This window comes from Scyliorhinus torazame, chromosome 13 (assembly GCF_047496885.1).
Source record: "Scyliorhinus torazame isolate Kashiwa2021f chromosome 13, sScyTor2.1, whole genome shotgun sequence".
Classification (NCBI taxonomy): domain Eukaryota; kingdom Metazoa; phylum Chordata; class Chondrichthyes; order Carcharhiniformes; family Scyliorhinidae; genus Scyliorhinus; species Scyliorhinus torazame.
The window spans coordinates 29,274,217-29,300,819 of record NC_092719.1 but is presented as its reverse complement, the minus strand read 5'-3'; the positions used below and the strand labels follow the sequence as shown (position 1 = coordinate 29,300,819).

General features: G+C 52.3%; 1 protein-coding gene across 1 annotated transcript in view; it reads left to right on the top strand.

Annotated features, from left to right (window-relative positions):
* The window catches only part of LOC140387673 (echinoidin-like), a 107,563-nt gene that overhangs the window by 9,422 nt on the left and 71,538 nt on the right, over positions 1-26,603 (top strand). The window contains exons 4-6 of the mRNA XM_072470866.1: positions 18,145-18,293; positions 26,061-26,201; positions 26,286-26,391. Coding sequence (XP_072326967.1) covers positions 18,145-18,293; positions 26,061-26,201; positions 26,286-26,391 — 396 coding nt within the window. The remainder of the gene's footprint in view (positions 1-18,144; positions 18,294-26,060; positions 26,202-26,285; positions 26,392-26,603) is intronic.

The following is a 26,603-nucleotide window of genomic DNA, read 5'->3' as shown; positions in this document are numbered from 1 at the left end:
ATTTACCAAGATGAGGAACATCCTGCCCAAGAAAGGGCCTGCAATGTCTCCGTGCACTCCAGTTCATTCACGGCCCGGCCACTCGCAGGGGTGGAGGTTGGCTGTAGGAGACAATGACTGTTGTGTCTGACAGTGGATGCATTGGCACACTATGTTTTCAATATCTTTGGGCGCCATTTAATGGGGAAACTTAAGTGCCGGATGGGACTTCCCGGCAGCTTCCCGAAGGTCGGGCTGGCGAGACCGCTGCCGGTATTTCACGGCATGTAGTACCGGAAATGATCCCCCACGGGCTCCACGCCAGAGCTGACCGTCCCACCAGCTAATCCGCTCGGACCGCATCCCGCGTCTCCCCCCCAGACAAGGGAGAATTGCTGATAAACGCTCCCTCCGAACACACTGCACTCAGCTCACGGCCATGACACCGCGTAGACCTGCTCCACGCTTTGGGGATACTGACCTGTCCAGGCTGTTGGATGCTATGGAGGTGAGACAGGGCCCACTGTTCCCCACAGGGGGAGTCGGAGGAGCAGCCACACGGCCGCCAATGCTACCTGGTAGTTAGTGGCAGTGGCCATCAGTTCGTGCAGTATCACGAGGCGGACCGCTGTCCAATGTTGTAAGAAGGCAAACAAACTACACAGGACTCCGCGGGTGAGTGAATATCGGCCCCCTGGCACCGGCCCTGCCTACCACCATGGCTGAGGGCCTTGACAACATTTCCCAGTCTCTGAGCAACGTGTCCCAGACGCAGGTGGACATTGCTGATGCTGTACAGGGCGTGACCAGGGCACAGCTGTGTGGTGTTGGGTGTTCTGACACACAGAAGAGCCAACACAGTTGCATATGGTACAACGCTTCTTTATTTAAACTCTCTATTTACAACTTGGTCTTTGCACTCTGCACGTGGGGGGCTCCCTGCTTGTGGTGTTTCAACAGCTCTTTCTTGTTTCCTTCTCCCCAGACCTACTGACCTCCAGGTGTCGTGCTCGTGCTTTTTATGTGGTTGGTGTTCTTGTCTGTGATTGGTTGTGGTGTTGTGTGCTCTGATTTGCCTGTTAGTGTGTCCATCATGATGTGTGTGTTTGAATATCATGACATCCCCCCTTTTTACAAAGATATGTGCCTACGTGGTAATAAATATGATCGTGACGTGAGTGCATCTAAGAGTGTGTGTGTGTCGTGTGCAGCATGTGTCTATGACGGAACTATGTACATGGGGCGATGTCGAGTGCGTCACATGAATCCAGTTGTACCATAACATAACAGAAATGCGAACGAGAGAAGAAGAAAAAAAATTTGAACAGTTGTCCAGTCAGACGACATCTGGAACGATAAACAACAACAGGTTATCATGTAAAATTGTCCAACTTATTAAACATATGAACTGTATTATAAGTCCATTCTAATGGGTTTGCGACGAATTCGGGTTGACCGCCTTAAGGGTGGATCAAGAACCACCGGCTGCTGTGCAGGCATGGCCATGGGTGGCGATGGAAAGGGCGTGATGTGCGGCAGCTCCACAAAGTCATCCTCGGAAGCCTGTTGAGGATCTGGCGTGTTGTGTGGCTGTGAGCGTGGAAGTCGGCGAAGGGCGCGCCGATTGCGGCGACGCACGGAACCATCCGGCATGCGAACCAGGAACGAGCGGGGAGCCACTTGTCGGAGGACTTCGGCCGGTGCTGACCAGCCACCATACGGTTGATGGACGCGTACTTTGTCTCCGGAGGACAGGGGGGGCAGGTCCGTCGCTCGTGTGTCGTACCGACCTTTCTGGCGATCACGCTGCAGTTGCATGTTCCGAAGAACCGCCTCATGGTCTGTTGTCGGTGCCAGGACGGAAGGTACCGTCGTCCTGAGGGAGCGACCCATTAGTAGCTGCGCTGGCGAGAGGCCCGTGGATAACGGGGCCGATCGATAGGCCAGCAAGGCAAGGTTAAAGTCCGATCCGTCATCAGCCGCCTTGCACAGGAGCCGCTTTGCGATGTGGACACCCTTTTCAGCCTTCCCGTTCGATTGTGGATGCAGAGGGCTGGATGTCACATGAGTGAAACCATATGCTGCGGCAAAGGACGACCATTCACGGCTGGCAAAACAAGGTCCATTGTCTGACATGACAGTCCTTGGAATGCCGTGGCGAGCAAACGTTTCCTTGCAGGCCCCAATGACTGCGGACGACGTCAGATCATGGAGAGGCATGACTTCCGGGTAGTTTGAGAAGTAGTCTATAATAACAATGTAATCTCTGCCGAGCGCGTGAAATAGGTCAACACCCACCTTCGCCCAGGGGGACGTCACCATCTCGTGTGGTAGAAGTGTTTCCGGAGGTTGCGCTGGCTGAAACCTCTGACAGGTTGTGCAGTTGAGCACCATGTTGGCTATGTCTTCATTAATACCCGGCCAATATACCGCCTCCCGGGCCCTTCGTCTGCATTTTTCGACGCCCAAGTGGCCTTCGTGTAGTTGACGAAGAATCATCTGGCGCACACTGTGTGGAATGACGATCCTATGCGATTTCATAAGGACCCCGTCTATATTGGTGAGATCATCTCGCACATTATAAAACTGGGGGCACTGCCCTTTTAGCCACCCTTCCGTCATGTGGCGCATCACTCGCTGCAGCAGAGGGTCAGTCGCCGTCTCTGCGCGTATGTGGGCCAGACAAGGATCATCAGCTGGCATATTTGCTGCTGTCAGAGTCACGTGTGCCTCAATTTGACGCACGAACCCCTCCGCATCTGGTGGTGTGCTCACTGCTCGGGAAAGAGTGTCCGCCACTATGAGTTCCTTCCCCGGAGTGTAGATCAGTTCAAAATCGTACCTCCTGAGTTTAAGTAAGATGCGCTGGAGGCGAGGAGTCATGTCGTTCAGGTCTTTGTTAATGATGTTGACCAGGGGGCGGTGGTCAGTTTCGACCGTGAATCGTGGCAGGCCATACACATAGTCGTGGAACTTGTCCAGTCCAGTTAACAAGCCCAGGCATTCTTTTTCGATTTGCGCGTAGCGCTGTTCGGTAGGGGTCATGGCTCGTGAGGCATACGCAACCGGGGCCCATGATGACGTGCTGTCTTTTTGCAGGAGTACCGCTCCAATACCATATTGGCTGGCGTCTGTTGAGATCTTTGTAGGGCGAGTCGTGTCAAAGAAGGCCAGCACTGGTGCCGTGACCAGTTTGTGCTTGAGCTCCTCCCATTCCCGCTGATGCGACTGGTGCCAGTTGAATTCCGTCGATTTTTTTACGAGATGGCGCATGTTTGTTGTATGAGAAGCCAGGTTGGGAATGAACTTCCCAAGGAAGTTGACCATGCCCAGGAATCTTAAGACAGCCTTCTTGTCAGCCGGTCGTGGCATGGCTGTGATGGCGCTAACCTTGTCTGCATCGGGACGGACCCCGGACCTTGAGATGTGGTCCCCGAGGAATTTCAGCTCCGTCCGGCCGAAAGCACACTTCGCACGGTTGAGACGCAGGCCATTTTGCCGTATGCGGGTGAAGACACGTCGAAGACGATGCATGTGTTCCTGCGGAGTGGTGGACCAAATGATGATATCGTCCACATATACACGTACCCCTTCGATGCCTTCCATCATCTGCTCCATAATGCGGTGGAATACTTCAGATGCCGAAATGATGCCGAATGGCATCCGGTTGTAGCAGAATCTGCCAAAAGGGGTGTTGAATGTGCATAGTCTTCGGCTGGCCGGGTCCAGTTTGATCTGCCAGAATCCTTTGGACGCATCCAATTTAGTGAATATGTTGGCTCGCGCCATCTCGCTGGTGAGGTCTTCTCGTTTCGGGATGGGATAGTGTTCCCGCATGATGTTGTTGTTCAGATCTTTTGGATCTATACATATACGGAGCTCGCCAGAGGGCTTCTTTACACAGACCATGGAGCTGACCCATGGCGTGGGCTCCGTGACCTTGGATAGGACCCCTTGGTCCTGAAGAATCTGCAGTTGTGCCTTGAGGCGGTCTTTGAGAGGCGCAGGAACCCTGCGAGGTGCGTGAACGACAGGGATGGCGTCCGGTCTGAGTCGAATCTTGTACGTGTGTGGCAATGTCCCCATGCCTTCAAAAACCTCCTGGTTGTGAGCGAGGAGGGAATGGAGATTCGCGTGGAACTCAGCATCCGGGAAGTCGGATATCTCATCTGGAGAGAGAGACATGATGCGCTGTACCAGGTGAAGGACCTTACACGCTTGTGCGCCCAGTAACGAGTCCTTTGATGAGCCCACAACTTCGAAGGGGAGTGTGGCCGTGTACCTCTTGTGAGTCACCTGTAGCTGGCAAGATCCTACGGACGGGATAACGTTCCCGTTATAGTCAACCATCTTAAGCCGGGATGGTGTGATGGGTGGTTTGACCTTCATGGCCTGGACTGCAGAGTAAGCAATCAGGTTGGCGGATGCGCCGGTGTCCAGACGGAAGGCGACGCGCGATCGGTTGACCGTCAGGGTGGCACACCACTCATCGTCTGGATTGATGGCATTGACCTTGTTGACATCAATGACGGCAACTCGGAAGTCATCCTGGTCATCTGCATCACTTAACTGGAAGTCGTGATGCGTGGGCTGGACGGTCCTGACTCGTGTGCGAGGTTGTCGAGGATGCGCCGGATCCATGGGTTGAGCCGCACGACAGCGGGCTGCGTAGTGGCCTATCATGGCACATCTGTTGCACTGTCGGTATTTTGCAGGACATTGCCCTTTTAAGTGTAGACCTCCACACTTGCTGCACGTCATGACGTCACGACGTTCGTTGCGCCACTGCGCATGCGCAGTGCGATCTTGCGGTGGGCGCGCCTGCGCAGTGCGTCCCTCGTTGTGGCCGTTATTCTTGGCGCGCACCTGCGCGGGAGACCGCGAAAAGCGCGGGAAGCGGCCGCTGTCGTCCGGGCCGTGGGGCGGGAAGAAATCGACGGCCTGGATGCGTTCAACGTCGTGGGCGGCCTGGCTTGCCGATTCGACGGCTGGGGACCCCCTCCGTGCCAACTCGGACGCCTGAAATCGGGCAAAACGGCAGGCAGCATTTTCATGGAGGACACAGGCTTCCACAGCAGACGCTAAGGTGAGGCTCTTTATTTTAAGAAGCTGCTGGCGTAGGCCACTAGAGGCAACGCCAAAAACAATCTGGTCCCTGATCATGGACTCTGTGGTGGTGCCGTAACCGCAGGACTGCGCTAGAATCCGGAGGTGCGTCAAAAAGGGTTGAAAAAGCTCCTCCTTACCTTGCAGGCATTGCTGAAAGATGTATCTTTCGAAAGTTTCGTTTACTTCAGTTTGAAAGTGCTGGTCCATTTTGAGGATGACCGTGTCATATTTGGCCTGGTTTTCGCCTTCCTCGAACACCAGTGAATTAAAGACATCGTTTGGGTGGGGGCCTGCGTAGAAGAGGAGCATTGCAATCTTCGAATCATCCGAGACATTCTGTTTTTCGGTGGCACGGATGTACAGGTCAAATCGCTGCCTGTAGAGCTTCCAGTTGGTGCCTAGGTTCCCCGTGACTTGCATCGGCTGCGGTTTGCCGGTGTGGTCCATGTCCAGAATGGCAGGTTGGTAGGCAGGTATCGATCCACTCCTGTACCATGTGGTGTTGGGTGTTCTGACACACAGAAGAGCCAACACAGTTGCATATGGTACAACGCTTCTTTATTTAAACTCTCTATTTACAACTTGGTCTTTGCACTCTGCACGTGGGGGGCTCCCTGCTTGTGGTGTTTCAACAGCTCTTTCTTGTTTCCTTCTCCCCAGACCTACTGACCTCCAGGTGTCGTGCTCGTGCTTTTTATGTGGTTGGTGTTCTTGTCTGTGATTGGTTGTGGTGTTGTGTGCTCTGATTTGCCTGTTAGTGTGTCCATCATGATGTGTGTGTTTGAATATCATGACAAGCTGGACATTGTTGAAGCTGTACAGGGCGTGACCAGGGCACAGCTGGACATTGTTGATGCTGTACAGGGTGTGTCCAGGGCAAAGGTGGACATTGTTGATGCTGTACAGGGCGTGTCCAGGGCACAGGTGGACATTGTTGAAGCTGTACAGGGCGTGACCAGGGCACAGCTGGACATTGTTGATGCTGTACAGGGTGTGTCCAGGGCACAGGTGGACATTGCTGATGCTGTACAGGGGGTGTCCAGGGCACAGGTGGACATTGCTGATGCTGTACAGGGCGTGTCCAGGGCACAGGTGGACATTGTTGAAGCTGTACAGGGCGTGACCAGGGCACAGCTGGACATTGTTGATGCTGTACAGGGTGTGTCCAGGGCACAGGTGGACATTGCTGATGCTGTACAGGGGGTGTCCAGGGCACAGGTGGACATTGCTGATGCTGTACAGGGCGTGACCAGGGCACAGCTGGACATTGTTGATGCTGTACAGGGTGTGTCCAGGGCAAAGGTGGACATTGTTGATGCTGTACAGGGCGTGTCCAGGGCACAGGTGGACATTGCTGATGCTGTACAGGGGGTGTCCAGTGCACAGGTGGACATTGCTGATGCTGTACAGGGCGTGTCCCAGACGCAGGTGGACATTGTTGATGCTGTACAGGGGGTGTCCAGGGCACAGGTGGACATTGTTGATGCTGTACAGGGCGTGTCCAGGGCACAGGTAGACATTGCTGATGCTGTACAGGGCGTGTCCAGGATACAGGTGGACATTGTTGATGCTGTACAGGGCGTGTCCCAGACGCAGGTGGACATTGCTGATGCTGTACAGGGCGTGTCCAGGATACAGGTGGACATTGCTGAGGCTGTACAGGGCGTGTCCAGGGCACAGGTGGACATTGCTGATGCTGTACAGGGCGTGTCCAGGGCACAGGTTGACATTGCTGATGCTGTACAGGGTGTGTCCAGGGCACAGGTGGACATTGCTGATGCTGTACAGGGCGTGTCCAGGGCACAGGTGGACATTGTTGATGCTGTACAGGGCGTGTCCAGGGCACAGGTGGACATTGCTGATGCTTTACAGGGCATGTCCAGGGCACAGGTGGACATCGCTGATGCTGTACAGGGGGTGTCCAGGGCACAGGTGGACATTATTGATGCTATACAGGGCGTGTCCAGGGCACAGGTGGACATTATTGATGCTGTACAGGGTGTGTCCAGGGCACAGGTGGACATTGTTGATGCTGTACAGGGCGTGTCCAGGGCACAGGTAGACATTGTTGATGCTTTACAGGGCATGTCCAGGGCACAGGTGGACATTGTTGATGCTGTACAGGGCGTGTCCAGGGCACAGGTGGACATTGTTGATGCTATACAGGGTGTGTCCAGGGCACAGGTGGACATTATTGATGCTGTACAGTGTGTGTCCAGGGCACAGGTGGACATTGTTGATGCTGTACAGGGCCTTTCCAGGGCACAGGTGGACATTGTTGATGCTGTACAGGGTGTGTCCAGGGCACAGGTGGACATTGTTGTTGCTGTACAGGGTGTGTCCAGGGCACAGGTGGTCATTGTTGATGCTGTACAGGGCGTGTCCAGGGCACAGGTGGACATTGCTAATGCTGTACAGGGTGTGTCCAGGGCACAGGTGGACATTGTTGATGCTGTACAGGGCGTGTCCAGGGCACAGGTGGACATTGTTGATGCTGTACAGGGCGTGTCCAGGGCACAGGTGGACATTGCTGATGCTGTACAGGGGGTGTCCAGTGCACAGGTGGACATTGTTGATGCTGTACAGGGCGTGTCCAGGGCACAGGTGGACATTGCTGATGCTGTACAGGGGGTGTCCAGTGCACAGGTGGACATTGTTGATGCTGTACAGGGTGTGTCCAGGGCACAGGTGGACATTGTTGTTGCTGTACAGGGTGTGTCCAGGGCAAAGGTGGACATTGCTGATGCTGTACAGGGTGTGTCCAGGGCAAAGGTGGACATTGCTGATGCTGTACAGGGTGTGTCCAGGGCACAGGTGGACATTGCTGATGCTGTACAGGGGGTGTCCAGGGCAAAGGTGGACATTGCTGATGCTGTACAGGGTGTGTCCAGGGCAAAGGTGGACATTGCTGATGCTGTACAGGGTGTGTCCAGGGCACAGGTGGACATTGTTGTTGCTGTACAGGGTGTGTCCAGGGCAAAGGTGGACATTGCTGATGCTGTACAGGGTGTGTCCAGGGCAAAGGTGGACATTGCTGATGCTGTACAGGGTGTGTCCAGGGCACAGGTGGACATTGCTGATGCTGTACAGGGGGTGTCCAGGGCACAGGTGGACATTGCTGATGCTGTACACGGGGTGTCCAGTGCACAGGTGGACATTGCTGATGCTGTACAGGGTGTGTCCAGGGCACAGGTTGACATTGCTGATGCTGTACAGGGCGTGTCCAGGGCACAGGTGGACATTGTTGATGCTTTACAGGGCATGTCCAGGGCACAGGTGGACATTGCTGATGCTGTACAGGGGGTGTCCAGTGCACAGGTGGACATTGGTGATGCTGTACAGGGTGTGTCCAGGGCAAAGGTGGACATTGCTGATGCTGTACAGGGTGTGTCCAGGGCAAAGGTGGACATTGCTGATGCTGTACAGGGTGTGTCCAGGGCAAAGGTGGACATTGCTGATGCTGTACAGGGTGTGTCCAGGACACAGGTTGACATTGCTGATGCTGTACAGGGTATGTCCACGGCACAGGTGGACATTGTTGTTGCTGTACAGGGCGTGTCCAGGGCACAGGTGGGCATTGCTGATGCTGTACAGGGTGTGTCCAGGGCACAGGTTGACATTGCTGATGCTGTACAGGGTGTGTCCAGGGCACAGGTGGACATTGCTGATGCTGTACAGGGTGTGTCCAGGGCACAGGTAGACATTGCTGATGCTGTACAGGGTGTGTCCAGGGCACAGGTGGACATTGCTGATGCTGTACAGGGTGTGTCCAGGGCACAGGTAGACATTGCTGATACTGTACAGGGTGTGTCCAGGGCACAGGTGGACATTGTTGATGCTGTACAGGGGGTGTCCAGGGCACAGGTGGACATTGCTGATGGTATACAGGGCGTGTCCAGGGCACAGGTGGACATTGCTGATGCTGTACAGGGCGTGTCCAGGGCACAGGTTGACATTGCTGATGCTGTACAGGGTGTGTCCAGGGCACAGGTGGACATTGCTGATGCTGTACAGGGTGTGTCCAGGGCACAGGTGGACATTGCTGATGCTGTACAGGGCGTGTCCAGGGCACAGGTTGACATTGCTGATGCTGTACAGGGCGTGTCCAGGGCACAGGTGGACATTGCTGATGCTGTACAGGGTGTGTCCAGGGCACAGGTGGACATTGCTGATGCTGTACAGGGCGTGTCCAGGGCACAGGTTGACATTGCTGATGCTGTACAGGGTGTGTCCAGGGCACAGGTGGACATTGTTGATGCTGCACAGGGGGTGTCCAGTGCACAGGTGGACATTGTTGATGCTGTACAGGGTGTGTCCAGGGCACAGGTGGACATTGTTGATGCTGTACAGGGTGTGTCCAGGGCACAGGTGGACATTGTTGTTGCTGTACAGGGCGTGTCCAGGGCACAGGTAGACATTGTTGATGCTGTACAGGGCGTGTCCAGTGCACAGGTGGACATTGTTGATGCTGTACAGGGCGTGTCCACGGCACAGGTGGACATTGTTGTTGCTGTACAGGGCGTGTCCAGGGCACAGGTGGACATTGTTGATGCTGTACAGGGTGTATCCAGGGCACAGGTGGACATTGTTGATGCTGTACAGGGCGTGTCCAGTGCACAGGTGGACATTGTTGATGCTGTACAGGGTGTGTCCAGGGCACAGGTGGACATTGTTGATGCTGTACAGGGGGTGTCCAGGGCACAGGTGGACATTGTTGATGCTGTACAGGGCGTGTCCAGGGTACAGGTGGACATTGTTGATGCTGTACAGGGCGTGTCCAGGGCACAGGTGGACATTGCTGATGCTGTACAGGGCGTGTCCAGGGTACAGGTGGACATTGTTGATGCTGTACAGGGTGTGTCCAGGGCACAGGTGGACATTGTTGATGCTGTACAGGGCGTGTCCAGGGCACAGGTGGACATTGTTGATGCTGTACAGGGTGTGTCCAGGGCACAGGTGGACATTGCTGATGCTGTACAGGGTGTGTCCAGGGCACAGGTGGACATTTGTGATGCTGTACAGGGTGTGTCCACGGCACAGGTGGACATTGTTGATGCTATACAGGGGGTGTCCAGGGCACAGGTGGACATTGCTGATGCTGTACAGGGGGTGTCCAGTGCACAGGTGGACATTGCTGATGCTGTACAGGGCGTGTCCAGGGCACAGGTGGACATTGCTGATGCTGTACAGGGTGTGTCCAGTGCACAGGTGGACATTGCTGATGCTGTACAGGGCGTGTCCAGGGCACAGGTGGACATTGCTGATGCTGTACAGCGAAACCTCGGGAGCTCACTCCCGCTGCCTCTCCATCCTGTGGTGGGAGTGCGGAGCCCTGGAGACCGACCTTTTGCCTCCCATTAGGGAGGGGACGGCAGTCTGCACTACACCCGAACCCCCTCCTCCCCTCCCGACAAAGGTGCCACCGGGCGGGGCATCGGTGTGGGGGCGCCGCCGACTTTTTCAGCGTAAAACTAGGCACTCATTCCGGACAAAACCTCAAAATCAGAGAATCCAGCCCCTTGAATATGAAAATACAAGTCTTCTGAAAGGTCAGCAACCTTCGAACTGTATGTGTCAGGGGCTGGGAAGAGCTTGTAGTGAACGTATTGTTCGCTGGTTGGCGCGTGGCACAGCCGCATTGGCTGGGTAAGGCCCCCACTGGGGCGGCCGTCTATGGGGTCCACGATGCGTAGGAGGGGTGGGCCGCGCGGCTGGGGGTGTAGGCCTGGATATTGCGCAAGGCGACCGTCATGGAGAGTGCTAGCTTCTTTGTCTCTGTGAGATCGAGCGTGGCCCCCTCTAACAGTCGCTGGCGTATGAGGTCCGACCCAATGCCCGTAACAAAAGCGTCCCGCATCAGGAAGTTTGAATGTTCCGTGGCCGTAACGGCCTGACAGTCACAGTCCCGGACGGGTGGGATTAGGGCCCGCCAGAAGTCTTCTATGGACTCACCAGGGAGTTGAGAGCGAGTGGCGAGTTCATGTCTGCCGAAGAGCGTGTTCGTCTTCTGGGTGTAATTCTCATTGAGTAGCGTCATGGCTTCGGCCTAGTTCGGCGCCTCCTGGATCAGCGGGAAGACGTTGGAGCTCATCCTCGAGTACAGTATCTGTATTTTCTGAGCCTCTGGAACAGGGCTTGGCGCCGAGTTGATGTACGCTTCGAAACAAGCCAGCCAGTGCTGAAAGTCCTTTTTGGCGTCGCTTGATTGCGGATCCAGCTGCAGACGGACTGGCTCGATACGGAGGTCCATCTTCTGAAAATCTTAGAGCAATAAATTGATGCACGATCACTTGCACAAAGACGAGAGTTGACTACAACTGAGGCTTTATTGCTCTAAGATGTGTGGCCTCCCACAGCAGCTGGCGAAAAGGCTGCAGCATGGAGGACACACACATTTATACTCCGCCTACTGGGTGGAGCCAGCAGGCAGGGACTACTGACTACCTGTAGTACAGGTCCTACCACACAGCACCTAATATAGGTGCAACAGTGGTTTACCACAGGGTTCTTTTCCTATTGCGCCCAGTGGCTCCCCAACTATGTGGACGAAGCCCGCCCACTAATCAAGGCCACCACCTTCCCACTGACGGCCGAGGCCCCCCAGGCCTTCAGCTGCATCAAGGCGGACATCCCCAAAGCCACGATGCGCGCGGGGGACGTGTCCGTTACCTTCCAGGTGTAGAGCGAGACGCATCAGAAGTCACCTTCGCTGCCACCTTTAACCAGGCGGGCAGGCCAGTAGCATTTTTTTCCCGTACCCTCAACACCCCCAAAATACGACACTCCTCAGTCGAAAAAGAAGCCCAAGCCATCATGAAGCTGTCCGGCGCTGGAGGCACTGCCTCGCTGGTCGGAGGTTTACCCTCGTCAGCAACCAATGGCCGGTAGCCTTCATGTTTGATAATACACAGTGGGGCAAGATCAAGAATGATAAGATCTTGAGGTGGAGGATCGAACTCTCCACCTATAATTACGATATAGTGTATCATCCTGGGAAGCTCAATGAGCCCCCAGATGCCCTGTCCCGCGGCACGTGCGCCAGTGTGCAAGATGACCAACTCCGGGCCATCAACGATTACCTCTGCCACCCGGGGGTCACCCGGCTTCTCCACTATATCAAGGCCGTCAACTTGCCCTAATCCACCGAAGAGGTCAAGTCATTGACCAGGGACTGCCAAATCTGCGCAGAGTGCAAGCCGCACTTCTATCGACCGGATAAGGCCCACCTGGTAAAGGCATCCCGGCCCTTTGAGTGCCTCAGTATCGGTTTCAAAGGGCCTCTCCCCTCTACCAACTGCAACACGTATTTCCTAAATGTCGCTGACAAATTCTCCCGCTTCCCCTTTGCAATCCCCTGCCCCGACATGACCGCGGCCACCGTCATTAAAGCCCTACATTGTGTCTTCACCCTGTTCGGTTTCCCCACTTATGTCCACAGTGAGCGGGGCTCCTCGTTTATGAGCGATGAACTGCGTCAGTACCTGCTCGGTCAGGGCATCGCCTCGAGCAGGACTACCGGTTATAACCCCCAGGGAAACGGGCAGGTGGAGAGGGAGAACGCGACGGTCTGGAAGACCGTCCTCCGGTCTAGGAATCTCCCAGTTTCCCTCTGGCAGGAGGTCCTCCCCGACGCACTCCACTCCAGTAGGTCCTCCTTTGCACGGCCACGAACGAGACCCCGCATGACCGCCTATTTGTTTTCCCCAGGAAATCCACCTCCAGGGTCTCGCTTCCGTCCTGGCTGAAGACACCAGGTCCCGTCCTGCTCCGCAAACACGTCAGGAGCCAGAAGTCCGACCCCCTGGTCGAGAGGGTCCAGCTCCTTCACACAAACCCCCAGTACGCACACATAGAACACCCCGACGGCCGACAGGATACGGTGTCCCTCCGGGACCTAGCGCCCGCAGGCTCCACTACCACCGCCACCCCAACTTACCCCACCCAACCTATGCCACCCAGCGTCTCCGCCCCTACGTGGCACCCGCACCCCCTCCCCCCTTCACCGACCCTCAGGAATGAAGCTCCAGAAGACACGCTCCGGTAGACGGTTATCCTGTTATTTACTTATGTTCATATTTTCTCATTTTTATTAATACATAATTTGTTGCTATTTTACTTATAAATTTGGGCTCTGCAAATCTTTGGAGCAGTAAGGGGTTAAAGATCTTCGGAAAACGCAAATTAGTCACTTCTGCTGGGACTTCGGGGCCTGTGGGGCTGGAAGTGACCGCGCAGTCGTCCGGGGTGTCGTCACAAAAGGACTCAAAGCTTTAAAGTCCAGGGCTGATGTGACCTTGACGGTCACCAGGAGCGGGTATCCACGCCCTCCATGGGGTAACAAGTCCGCAAATACATGTCAAAGTGCCGCACTGTCTCCTTGCTGCGGCGAAGTCTCCTGTGGCACGCGCTGTTGTGGGAGTCAGTGTAATGAGGGTACGTGTGTGGAGTCAGTGTAAAGAGGGTGTGTGTGGGAGTCAGTGTAATGAGGGTGTGTGTGGGAGTCAGTGTAAAGAGGGTGTGTGTGGGAGTCAGTGTAAAGAGGGTGTGTGTGGGAGTCAGTGTAATGAGGGTGTGTGTGGGAGTCAGTGTAAAGAGAGTGTGTGTGGGAGTCAGTGTAATGAGGGTGTGTGTGGGAGTCAGTGTAAAGAGGGTGTGTGAGGGAGTCAGTGTAATGGGGGTGTGTGCGGGAGTCAGTGTAATGAGGGAGTGTGTGGCAGTCACTGTAATGAGGGTGTGTGTGGGAGTCAGTGTAATGAGGGTGGTGTGGGAGTCAGTGTAATGAGGGTGTGTGTGGGAGTCAGTGTAATGAGGGTGTGTGTGGGAGTCAGTGTAATGAGGGTGTGTGTGGGAGTCAGTGTAATGAGGGTGTGTGTGGGAGTCAGTGTAATGAGGGTGTGTGTGGGAGTCAGTGTAATGAGGGTGTGTGTGGGAGTCAGTGTAATGAGGGTGTGTGTGGGAGTCAGTGTAATGGGGGTGTGTGTGGGAGTCAGTGTAATGAGGGAGTGTGTGGGAGTCAGTGTAATGAGGGTGTGTGAGGGAGTCAGTGTAATGAGGGTGTGTGTGGGGGGGGGGGTCAGTGTAATGAGGGTGTGTGGGAGTCAGTGTAATGAGGGTGTGTGTGGGAGTCAGTGTAATGAGGGTGTGTGTGGGAGTCAGTGTAATGAGGGTGTGTGTGGGAGTCAGTGTAATGAGGGTGTGTGTGGGAGTCAGTGTAATGAGGGTGTGTGTGGGAGTCAGTGTAAAGAGGGTGTGTGTGTGTGGGAGTCAGTGTAATGAGGGTGTGTGTGGGAGTCAGTGTAATGAGGGTGTCTGTGGGCATCAGTGTAATGAGGGTGTGTGTGGGAGTCAGTGTAAAGAGGGTGTGTGTGGGAGTCAGTGTAATGAGGGTGTGTGGGAGTCAGTGTTATGAGGGTGTGTGTGGGAGTCAGTGTTATGAGGGTGTGTGTGGGAGTCAGTGTAATGAGGGTGTGTGTGGGAGTCAGTGTAATGGGGGAGTCAGTGTAATGAGGGAGCGTGGGGGAGTCAGTGTAATGAGGGAGTGTGGGGGAGTCAGTGTGATGAGGGTGTGTGTGGGAGTCAGTGTGATGAGGGTGTGTGTGGGAGTCAGTGTGATGAGGGAGTGTGGGGGAGTCAGTGTAATGAGGGTGTGTGTGGGAGTCAGTGTAATGAGGGTGTGTGTGGGAGTCAGTGTAATGAGGGTGTGTGTGGGAGTCAGTGTAATGAGGGTGTGTGTGGGAGTCAGTGTGATGAGGGTGTGTGTGGGAGTCAGTGTAATGAGGGAGTGTGTGGGAGTCAGTGTAATGAGGGTGTGTGAGGGAGTCAGTGTAATGAGGGTGTGTGAGGGAGTCAGTGTAATGAGGGTGTGTGTGGGGGGGGTCAGTGTAATGAGGGTGTGTGGGAGTCAGTGTAATGAGGGTGTGTGTGGGAGTCAGTGTAATGAGGGTGTGTGTGGGAGTCAGTGTAATGAGGGTGTGTGTGGGAGTCAGTCTAATGGGGGTGTGTGTGGGAGTCAGTGTAATGAGGGAGTGTGTGGGAGTCAGTGTAATGAGGGTGTGTGAGGGAGTCAGTGTAATGAGGGTGTGTGAGGGAGTCAGTGTAATGAGGGTGTGTGTGGGGGGGGTCAGTGTAATGAGGGTGTGTGGGAGTCAGTGTAATGAGGGTGTGTGTGGGAGTCAGTGTAATGAGGGTGTGTGTGGGAGTCAGTGTAATGAGGGTGTGTGTGGGAGTCAGTGTAATGAGGGTGTGTGTGGGAGTCAGTGTAATGAGGGTGTGTGTGGGAGTCAGTCTCATGAGGGTGTGTGTGGGAGTCAGTGTAATGAGGGTGTGTCTGGGAGTCAGTGTAATGAGGGTGTGTGTGGGAGTCAGTGTAATGAGGGTGTGTGTGGGAGTCAGTTTAATGAGGGTGTGTGTGGGAGTCAGTGTAATGAGGGTGTGTGTGGGAGTCAGTGTAATGAGGGTGTGTGGGAGTCAGTGTAATGAGGGTGTGTGGGAGTCAGTGTAATGAGGGTGTGTGTGGGAGTCAGTGTAATGAGGGTGTGTGTGGGAGTCAGTGTAATGAGGGTGTGTGTGGGAGTCAGTGTAATGAGGGTGTGTGTGGGAGTCAGTGTAATGAGGGTGTGTGTGGGAGTCAGTGTAATGAGGGTGTGTGTGGGAGTCAGTGTAATGAGGGTGTGTGTGGGAGTCAGTGTAAAGAGGGTGTGTGTGTGTGGGAGTCAGTGTAATGAGGGTGTGTGTGGGAGTCAGTGTAATGAGGGTGTCTGTGGGCGTCAGTGTAATGAGGGTGTGTGTGGGAGTCAGTGTAAAGAGGGTGTGTGTGTGTGGGAGTCAGTGTAATGAGGGTGTGTGTGGGAGTCAGTGTAATGAGGGTGTCTGTGGGCGTCAGTGTAATGAGGGTGTGTGTGGGAGTCAGTGTAAAGAGGGTGTGTGTGGGAGTCAGTGTAATGAGGGTGTGTGGGAGTCAGTGTGATGAGGGTGTGTGTGGGAGTCAGTGTGATGAGGGAGTGTGGGGGAGTCAGTGTAATGAGGGTGTGTGTGGGAGTCAGTGTAATGAGGGTGTGTGTGGGAGTCAGTGTAATGAGGGTGTGTGTGGGAGTCAGTGTAATGAGGGTGTGTGTGGGAGTCAGTGTAATGAGGGAGTGTGGGGGAGTCAGTGTAATGAGGGAGTGTGGGGGAGTCAGTGTGATGAGGGTGTGTGTGGGAGTCAGTGTGATGAGGGTGTGTGTGGGAGTCAGTGTGATGAGGGTGTGTGTGGGAGTCAGTGTGATGAGGGTGTGTGAGGGAGTCAGTGTAATGAGGGTGTGTGTGGGAGTCAGTGTCATGAGGGTGTGTGTGGGAGTCAGTGTAATGAGGGTGTGTGAGGGAGTCAGTGTAATGAGGGTGTGTGTAGGGGTCAGTGTTCAGAGGGTGTGTGGGAGTCAGTGTAATGAGGGTGTGTGTGGTGGTCAGTGATCAGAGGGTGTGTGTGGGGGTCAGTGTAATGAGGGTGTGTGTGTGTCAGTGTTCAGAGGGTGTGTGTGGGAGTCAGTGTAATGAGGGTGTGTGTGGGAGTCAGTGTAATGAGGGTGTGTGAGGGAGTCAGTGTAATGAGGGTGTGTGTGGGGGTCAGTGTTCAGAGGGTGTGTGTGGGAGTCAGTGTAATGAGGGTGTGTGTAGGGGTCAGTGTTCAGAGGGTGTGTGTGGGAGTCAGTGTAATGAGGGTGTGTGTGGTGGTCAGTGATCAGAGGGTGTGTGTGGGTGTCAGTGTAATGAGGGTGTGTGTGTGTCAGTGTTCAGAGGGTGTGTGTGGGAGTCACTGTAATGAGGGTGTGTGTGGGAGTCAGTGTAATGAGGGTGTGTGTGGGAGTCAGTGTAATGAGGGTGTGTGTGGGAGTCAGTGTAATGAGGGTGTGTGTTGGTGTCAGTGTAATGAGGGTGTGTGTGGGTGTCAGTGTGATGAGGGTGTGTGTGGGAGTCAGTGTAATGAGGGTGTGTGTGGGAGTCAGTGTAATGAGGGTGTGTGTGGGAGTCAGTGTTCAGAGGGTGTGTGTGGGAGTCAGTGTAATGAGGGTGTGTGTGGGAGACAGAGTAATGAGGGTGTGTGTGGGAGTCAGTGATCAGAGGGTGTGTGTGGGAGTCAGTGTGATGAGGGTGTGTGTGGGAGTCAGTGTAATGAGGGTGTGTGTGGGAGTCAGTGTAATGAGGGTGTGCGTAGGAGTCAGTGTAATGAGGGTGTGTGTGGGAGTCACTATAATGAGGGTGTGTGTGAGAGTCAGTGTAATGAGGGTGTGTCTGGGAGTCAGTGTAATGAGGGTGTGTGTGGGAGTCAGTGTAATGAGGGTGTGTGTGGGAGTCAGTGTAATGAGGGTGTGTGTGGGAGTCAGTGTAATGAGGGTGTGTGTGGGAGTCAGAGTAATGAGGGTGTGTGTGGGAGTCAGTGTAATGAGGGTGTGTGTGGTGGTCAGTGATCAGAGGGTGTGTGTGGGAGTCAATATAATAATCATAATCGCTTATTGTCACAAGTAGGCTTCAATGAAGTTACTGTGAAAAGCCCCTAGTCGCCACATTCCGGCACCTGTTCAGGGAGGTTGGCGCCTGATTGATTCACCTGAGGAAGGAGCAGTGCTCCGAAAGCTAATGATGTGAAACAAACCTTTTGGACTTTAACCTGGTGTCGTAAGTCCTCTTACTCTGCTCACCCCATCTCCACATCATAATTAAAATTACAAACCTGTGACTGTTTAGTGGCGCAAACAAGGAGTTTGGGTATTTTAAGTAAAATCCAGTCTGACTTGTGTTGTGACTCTGGGTCAAGCGGGTCTGGAATTGATCGCGCACTAGGCCATGGTTGACGTGACACTGACTCTTGTTAAACTTTGTGCCTGAATCACCATTCTTCCTGACCGCGATCGTTGGTGCAAAATGGGCCCTTCGGTGTGTGAGTCGCGGGTTAATGTAGAAAGGTGAAATGTCCCACTCACTAGGCAGGTCTCAATTACCATGTACTGGTCAATTTCTCGCTCCACGAATGAGAAATGAACCAAGAATGTTGTGCTTATTACAGCTTGTTTTAATCTGCAGCTCATGTGCTTCTGAAAAGTGATGTGGAGAAATGGACACACCATCATGTTGATGAGCAATTGGAAAAACAATTGTGTCCGAATGGCCTGGTTTCTTTTGGCCATTGCTTCCTATTTGTCCTTGCGAAATTGAATTGGAGCAATGCTGAGGTAATGTTCATCATTTATTCAAGTACCTGTTCCTCAATGTTTCTGAACATGACTAAACGCAGAAAGAAACAATCTTCTTGTTTGTACCTGTACAGTTTTGATTCACTCCGTGTGCTCCATCACCTGGGTAATATGATCCACACTGTCTTAGACTCATAGATTCCCTCCGGTGCAGAAGGAGTCTGTGGTGATATGCATCACTGTAAATACACAAGGGGTTAATGTAAATGCACTCTGACTAAATAAACATCAGAGGGAGCACGAGAGACATCATGACACACAGACATTCAACCAATCAGTCAGTAAGGTAGGACACGACCAATGGGCAGTCAAGACACACACACAGAGGTGACACTACCACAAGTAGGCTATCCATATAAAAGGACAATGCTCTTTCTCGTCCATAGGCGACACTCAGAGAGACAGGGGCAGATCAGAGCATCACACCCACCGCATGGATTAGAGCAGACTGGTTAGTTAGATATAGTTACTATAATTAGACTAGCAAGAGAGTCGAACTGAAGCAGGAGAATTGTTAAAGGGTCAATAAATGTGTTAAAGCTATCTCCAAGTCTGAACCTTCCTTTGTCAGAGTGGACATCAAGGAAGCAGCTGATGCTACGTCAGGAAGCAGAACTCGACAGAGTCCATTCGACCTAGCGAGTCTACGCTGACCCTCCAAAAGACCACTCGAACTGGGTCCAGTCCCCCGTCCCCCCGGCCTTATCCCTGTAACCTCACCTGAACTGCACATCCCCAGACAATAATTGAACATGGCCAATCCACCTAACCTGCACATCTTTGGAGTGTGGGAGGAGACTGGAGCACCCGGAGGATACCCACGTAAACATGCGGAGAAGGTGCACACTCCATTCACGCAGTCACCCCAAGCTGGAATCAAACTCGGCAGCAGCGTTAATGACTGAAGTGAATTATAACCCTCAGCCCTTTTGGTATTACCGTAGAATGGGAGCCCTCCTTCAATAATCACCCGAACTTCAGTTCAAAACAACCACATCACACAGACACTTGTTTTTGGGCCTGAGCAAGTGAAACTCTTAGTCTCAAGTTAGAACATTATCATGAGATATTACATTCTTCCAGATAGTCTTTTAAATAATTCTCAGCTCGGTTACAGTGATTATTACTTTCTGGTTATTTATTCATGGGATGTGGATGTCAGTGGCTGGGCCAGCCTTTATTGCTCATTCTCTGATTGCCTCTGAGGAGGTGGAGGTGAGCTGCCTTCTTTAACTGCGGCTCCCCATTTGGTATAGATCCACCCACAGTGAAGGTAGGGAGAGGGATCCAGGGTATTGACTCAGCACCAGTGAAGCAATGGGAACATATTTCCACGTCAGGATGGTGAGTGTCTTGGAGGTGACTGCCAGGGGGTGATGTTTCCATGAGACTGCTGCCCTTGTCTTTCTGGATGGCAGTGGTCATGGATTTGGATGATGCTGCCCAAGGAGTCTTGGTGAGTTCCTGCAGTGCATGTTGTCGATAGCACACACTGCTGCTACTGTGCGTCAGTGATGGAGGGGGTGAATGTTTTCATGGATGGGATGCCAATCAAACCGGCTACTTTGCCCTGAATTGTGACAATCTGTGAAGATTCTTCAGTTTTGTTGGAGCTGCTCTCATCCAGGAACTGGAGGGTACTCCATCACCATTCTGACTGGTGCCTGGTACATGGTGGACAGGCTTTGGAGAGTCAGGAGGTGAGTTACTCACCACAGGATTCCCAGTTCCCGACCTGCTCTCGTAGCCACAGTATTTATGTGGCTAGTTCAGTTCAGTTTCGGGTCAATGGTAAGATAAGATTAGATTCTCGCCTCTTGGAGATGGCCATTGCCTGGCACTCGTGTGGCATGAACGTTACTTGGCAGAAGCACGAGAAGATCCATAGATACAACCAACATGGGTAACATTGTCGGTCTTTAAATTAAGAGCTTTTTAAAATTAATTTCAGGTGTTGTCCATGTATTTGTGAAAAAGCTTTTGGGTAAAAGAATTAGTGAGTGACTCGGAAAGACGGAAGCAGCACAGGTTAAAATGTGCGCAGCACAGGAATTTGGCAAAATTAAAAGGTATATATGTAAATCAGGAACCAAGTAAATGAAGCCGGTGAGCTGAGGGCAGACACATGGCAGCATGATATCATCGTTGTCATAGAAACCTGGCTTAAGGAGGGGCAAAAACAGCAGCAAACACCCCAGGATATCGGGCGGAATTTTCCAATATTTAGGCAGAGTGGCGTGATGAGCGGGAAAAACAGCGGAAGTCCCGTCTCCAAGGACAGCTTTGTCCGCTCCGCCGTATTGTTCGGGCCTTGTATAGAAATCGTTAAGAGCGGGTCCCACACGTCCTGCTGGCAGAGCGGGCTCTGAGTGAGGCCGCCCGGCCACAAACTTCATTTTTAAAGATCGGGGCGTCCTTTACCCGCTGCTAATCCCGCACCCTGAGAACAGGAGGGGAAAATCCTCCCCATCGAGTTTTCAGGCAGGATAGGAAGGGGGATAAAAACGGTGGGAGTGTAACATCATTATAAAGAGTCAATTACAGCTGTGAGGCGGGATGATATATCAAATGAAGCATCAAATGAAGCCTTTCGGGTTGAGCTCAGAAATAACAAAAGGGGCAGCCACATTGCTAGGACTGGACTGTAGACCCCCAAATAGTGGAAGGGAGTGAGACGAGCAAACATTGAGACAGATTTCGGAGTGCAAAAACAATAGGGCAGTAATTGTTGGCGGCTTCAACTACCCTAATATCGATTGGCGAATGAACAATGTGATGGGAATAATTATTTTTTTTAAAGCTATTTTATCCCAATCACTTCCAACATCGCAACACCACCTTAATTTCCAACAGAGTATACAGTTTGTATATTTTCCCCATTTACTGCCCCCCCGCCCCCCCACCGCCACGCCATGCCACGACAAACAGCTCCTCAAATATAGTCACAAACGGCCTCCACCATACCTCAAAACCCTCCTCTGACCTCATCAGGGCAAATTTGATTTTCTCCAACATGAGAGACTCGTACAAGTCTCCCAACTAAGCCGCAACTCCCTGAAGGCGTGGCCCACCCCAAATTCAGAAGTATCTGTCGCCTGGCGATCAGAGAGGCAAAGGCCACAACATCGGCCCCCATCCCCTCCAGCAGCCCCAGCACCTCCAACACCCCAAAGGCCGGCATAGGGTTCAGCTTCATCTCAAACCCTACAATTCTCGATATGTTACTAAACATCGCCTCCCAAAGGTTCTCCAACTCCACACACTCCCAGAACATACGGGCGTGGATTGCCAGCCGGCCCCCACACCTCTCGCATCCTCCCATTACCACCGGGAAAAACGCACTCATCCGGGCCCGAGTCATGTGGACCCTATGAACCACCTTACATTGTATTAGACTCATCCTCGTGCAGGAGGAGATTGAGTTCACTCGGCGCCATACCTCGCTCCAAAGTCTCCAACCTAGCTCCCTCCTCAACTCCTCCTCCCATTTCCCCTTGATCCTTTTCACTGAGGTTATGCCCTTCACTCCCAACCACCGATATATGTCCTGACTGCTATCATTCCTCCCTTCATCCGGGAGCAACATTTTCTCCAAAATCTTATATTCCGGTACCTGAGGGAATGAGGGCAGCTTATTGCGCGCGAAGTCCCCCACCTGCCAATATCTGAACTCACTCCTCCATGGTAGCTCGAGCTTCTGTAGCCCAGCAAACATAACCTCCACAAACATGTCCCTGACCCACACTAACCCTTCCTCCCGCCATTTCCTGTACATCCCATCCTTCCCTCCCCCCCCCCCCCCCCCCCCCCCCGGCACAAACCTATGATTCCCACACAGTGGAGTCATCACCAACATGTGCCCCAGTATAAAGTGCCCCTTCAGCTGGCTCCAAATTCTTTTTGATGACTTCACCACAGGGCTACCCATGTACTTACTCATGGTGAACGGCAGTGGGGCCGACACAGGGGCCCTCATTCGCTGCCCAATAGTAATGCAGCAAATCTGGACCATCAGTACCCTTCCCGCCTCTGCCTTTGCAATAGAGTCCGACTACCCTCAGCAACCCTCCCACACAAATTCCCAGATTAGCGCACCTACCTTCTGAAAAAAAGCCTTGGGGTGGAAAATTGGGAGGGACTGAAAAGCAAACAGGAATCTTGCCACTCTGTGCATCTTTACCACCTGTACCCTCCCCACCAATGTCAAATGCAGAGTATGCCACTGTTTAATCCCCTATGCATCATGGCCCACTCATGCATTACCTGGAACCCAAAATACCGGAAACTCTCCCTTGCCACCTTAAATGGCAGAACCCCCAGATTCGCACTGCCCCGAAACGTTTGCTTTTTCCAACATTCAATTTATAGCCCGCGAAGGCCCCAAATTTCTCCAGTCAGTCCATGATTCTGCCCATGCTTTCTCACGGGTCTGTCATGAATAGCAACAGGTCATTGGCCTACAGTGACACCCGGTGCTCCCAATCCTTCGCCATTCAGCTGAGGCCTGTCTGCATCAACGGTGCCGAGGTGGAGATGGTTCACAGCTTCAAATTCCGAGGGCTACACATCACCAACCATCTTTCCTGGTCCACCCATGTAGACGCGACGACCAAGAAAGCACAACAATGCCTAGACATTCTCAGAAAACTAAGGAAATTCGGCATGTCCTCATTAACCCTTACCAACTTTTACAGATGCACCATAGAAAGCATCCTATCTGGCTGCATCACAGCCTGGTATGGCAACTGCTCGGCCCAAGACCACAAGAAACTACAGAGAGTTGTGAACACAACCCAGTCCATCACACAAACCCACCTCCCATCCATTGACTCTGTCTACACCTCCCACTGCCTTGGGAAAGTGGGCAGCGTCATCAAAGACCCCTCCCACCCGGGTTATTCTCTCTTCCAACCTCTTCCATCTGGCAGGAGATACAAAAGTCTGAGAACACGCACCAACAAATTCAAAAACAGCTTCTACCTCGCTGACACCAGACTCCTGAATGACCCTCTTCTGGACTGAACTGATCTCTCCACACATCTTCTCTACTGAGCAGCACTACACTCTGTATGCTTCATCCAATGTCTGTGTCTAAGTATTTACATTGTGTATTTATGTCCTACTGTGTTTTTCACGTATGGACCGATCTGCCTGGACTGTACGCAGAACAACACTTTTCATTGTTTCCATGTAAAGGCTGGATGGTCATGAATGCATAACGCCGCTACTGCGTGCCCCCCACCCCCCCCCCCCCACCCCCACGCCCTGGGACCAAGGCCATCACACAGCCCATTCATTTGGGAAAGTCTGATGTGTGGCTTCATGGAGGCAGAAGCAGATCCCTGAGAATGAAGGCGTGGCTGGGCCTGCTCACCTGCTGGAGGCTGGGCACTGAGAGTGGTCGCTCGGAGGTGACATCATCAGGCCAGAGTTTACACACTGGCTGATATTCTTTGAGATGAGCGAGAACCAGTGCAGGAGGAGATTCCAAATGGCCAGGTGCATGGTCATTCAACTTTGCCAAGTTCTCTAGGAGTTGGTGCCACAGGAACTCAAAGGCCAGCTACTGCCGGTTGTCCTGAAGGTCACAACTGCCCTAAATTTCTACGCCAGTGGCTCCTTTCAGAGTTCCACAGGTGATCTTTGTGGCATCTTCAGGCCTCTGCACATAAATGTATCAGAGAGGTCACGGATGCCACCCTTCCTGAGGGAGCATCATTACACAAACCTTGTATTGACCAGGCGAGCCAGGTCACCAGAGCCATGGTGCGACCTTGTTACAAACCGGAAAAATCCCAGGATATTCGTCCTCCAACAACTCAGTTGTTTGATTTTCCACTGGTTTTCAACCACAATAGGCATCACTCCCACCTGCGATCCAGCTATATCATGACCCAAAATGAACTGTATTCCTGGACAAGATAGTTTCTCTATTACCCCTACTACCACTTCACCACTCTTCACTGGACTCTCCAACCTCACCTTATATAACGGAACACTACTCTTCTCACCCTGAATTCCACATATTACCACCTTTTCTGGCAATATTCCTCCCAAACTGCCTAACTCCTCATCTCTTACCAACAAAGATTGACTAGCTCCCGTATTTCTTCAAATTCTGACTTCTTTACCTACTCCTCCTGGTACACATGAGTAAACTTTACCCACACAAGTAAATTCTTTAAAGATATCTGGCACCTTCTTAGCAATCACCACTAGATCAGGCTGTACATTCTTTTGCACCTCCTTCATTTTAATTGGGCTTTCCTTTCCCACTTTAACAAACCCCACTGTCTCATCCTGTTTTACCACATCATCCTTCCCAGTGCTTTCCTTAAACCTCCAACACTGTGACTTTACATGGTCTACTTCATTACAGTAAAAACATCTGAAACTTTCATTTCTCTTCAAACCTCCTGGATTTCTTTTTTAATCTGAGGTACACTCTCCTTATTATCTCCCATCAGATCTCCTTCACCTTTACCACCTGAGTATTTTTCTTTTCTCCAGTTTCTGTCCCTCACAGGCTGAAACTGATATCGCAAACCAGACTTTGATTTATGAACAAATTCATAATCATCTGCCATTTATGCTGCTAGTCCTGCAGTTTTAACCCTCTGCACTTCCACATGCATTCTTACTACATCAGGAATTGAATTTTTAAACTCCTCCAAAATTATCATTTCTCCAAGTGCTTCATACGTTTGGTCTATTTTCAAAGCCCTTATCCACCTATCTTTCTCCTTCTGCAGTCCAAAGCAGTTAAACTGAAACGGAAACCTAAAAAAAAAACCCGCTCACCTGACAGCCACATCCCAATGTGCTACAAGTCACATGATGAGACTGAACCTTTCTCAAAGGGACACTCACATGACACTTCTCAGGCCTCAGCTCAACCCGGACCCACACGCAACCCACCGCCGGACCCATGAGCAGAAACCCACCCCCCAACCTGTTAGTGAGTAATCCCCCTAAACCCACAAGAAACGCCCCTTTCACTCAACCCCGCCAGAACTACACTCAAGCAAACCTTCTGAACCCGTAATTCTGTAATATGGGTGTCACTCCCCCCCCTCTCCCCACCAAACCAGGCTCTCTGATGCTCTCTCTCCCATGGACTAGCTGGTAGATATTGGCGACCTTCCCACTCACTGCCGAACTCCCCCTTAGAGCTGAGGCCAGGTTTGTGAAAACCTGATGTAAACTGGTTCAGATACACAATGGGAGGAGGCGGTGATGATGGTACTGTCTTCTAATCAGACGTTACTGTATTGAAATGAGGTTCCCAACCCTCCTGAGCAGGAACCTCATTACGTCATTGGAGCAGGTTAGGAACAATATGAAATCTCAATCTTGCCGGCGAGAATCTCCTTTTTTTCAGTCTCGGGATATTTTCCACCCACATCGTTGTTTGCGCTCGTGGTGAACGCTTACGCAAACACGCGACCAGAGCGTTTGAGCTCAAACCCAGCCCAATTTCAGCTGATACACAGAACCTACTGGAATTTCAATCTAATGGTTTGAAACTACGATTGGTTCCAAGCAATCAGTGTGAGTGTGTCCCCATTCACTGACGTTTGGAATCAGTGCCCATCAGGAGATCCTGGGACACAGAGCAGGAGGTTGTAGTTTTAATCTTCACATTCTGCAAAAGGACAGCGTTTCAGCTTTAAACATATGGGTCAAAACAATTGAATATGTTCATTGTAAAAAGTAACGAGCAATAAAATTATCTTTTTTTTAAAGCGGTATTGCCAACACCTGGCCCAACCCAGCCACCTTGCCTCCATACACTCCATGAGGCAGAGTTACGTCATTCACAGAGTCCCGTCTGAATTGAATGGAAATAATGCCCACTTTTGGATTGGTTTGAATGACATCGAGAAGGTACGGTTTCTTGAATTGCTCTGTCACATTGTTTAGGGTGAACAAGTTATACATTTTAAAAGATGTGATTTTTTATTTCCACAGGAGAGGGAATTCGAATGGAGTGATGGATCTCCTGTACAGTATACAAAATGGCATCAGTCTGAACCCAGTAACAATGGAGATGAGGATTGTGTGGAGGTTGTGCATTGTAAGTTGCTGTTGTGTGATATTGGGCGCGATCTAATGGAAACGTTTCTCAGTGTGGTAGCGGGCGGGAATTACCCGGTGCTTCCCGATGGCTGAACGGTCGAGACCGCCACCGGTATCTAACGTCAATTAGGGAGGGTAATGATGCCCCACGGGCCTCACAATGGAACTGACTGTCCCACCAGCTGATTCATCTAAACCGCCTGCTCGAGA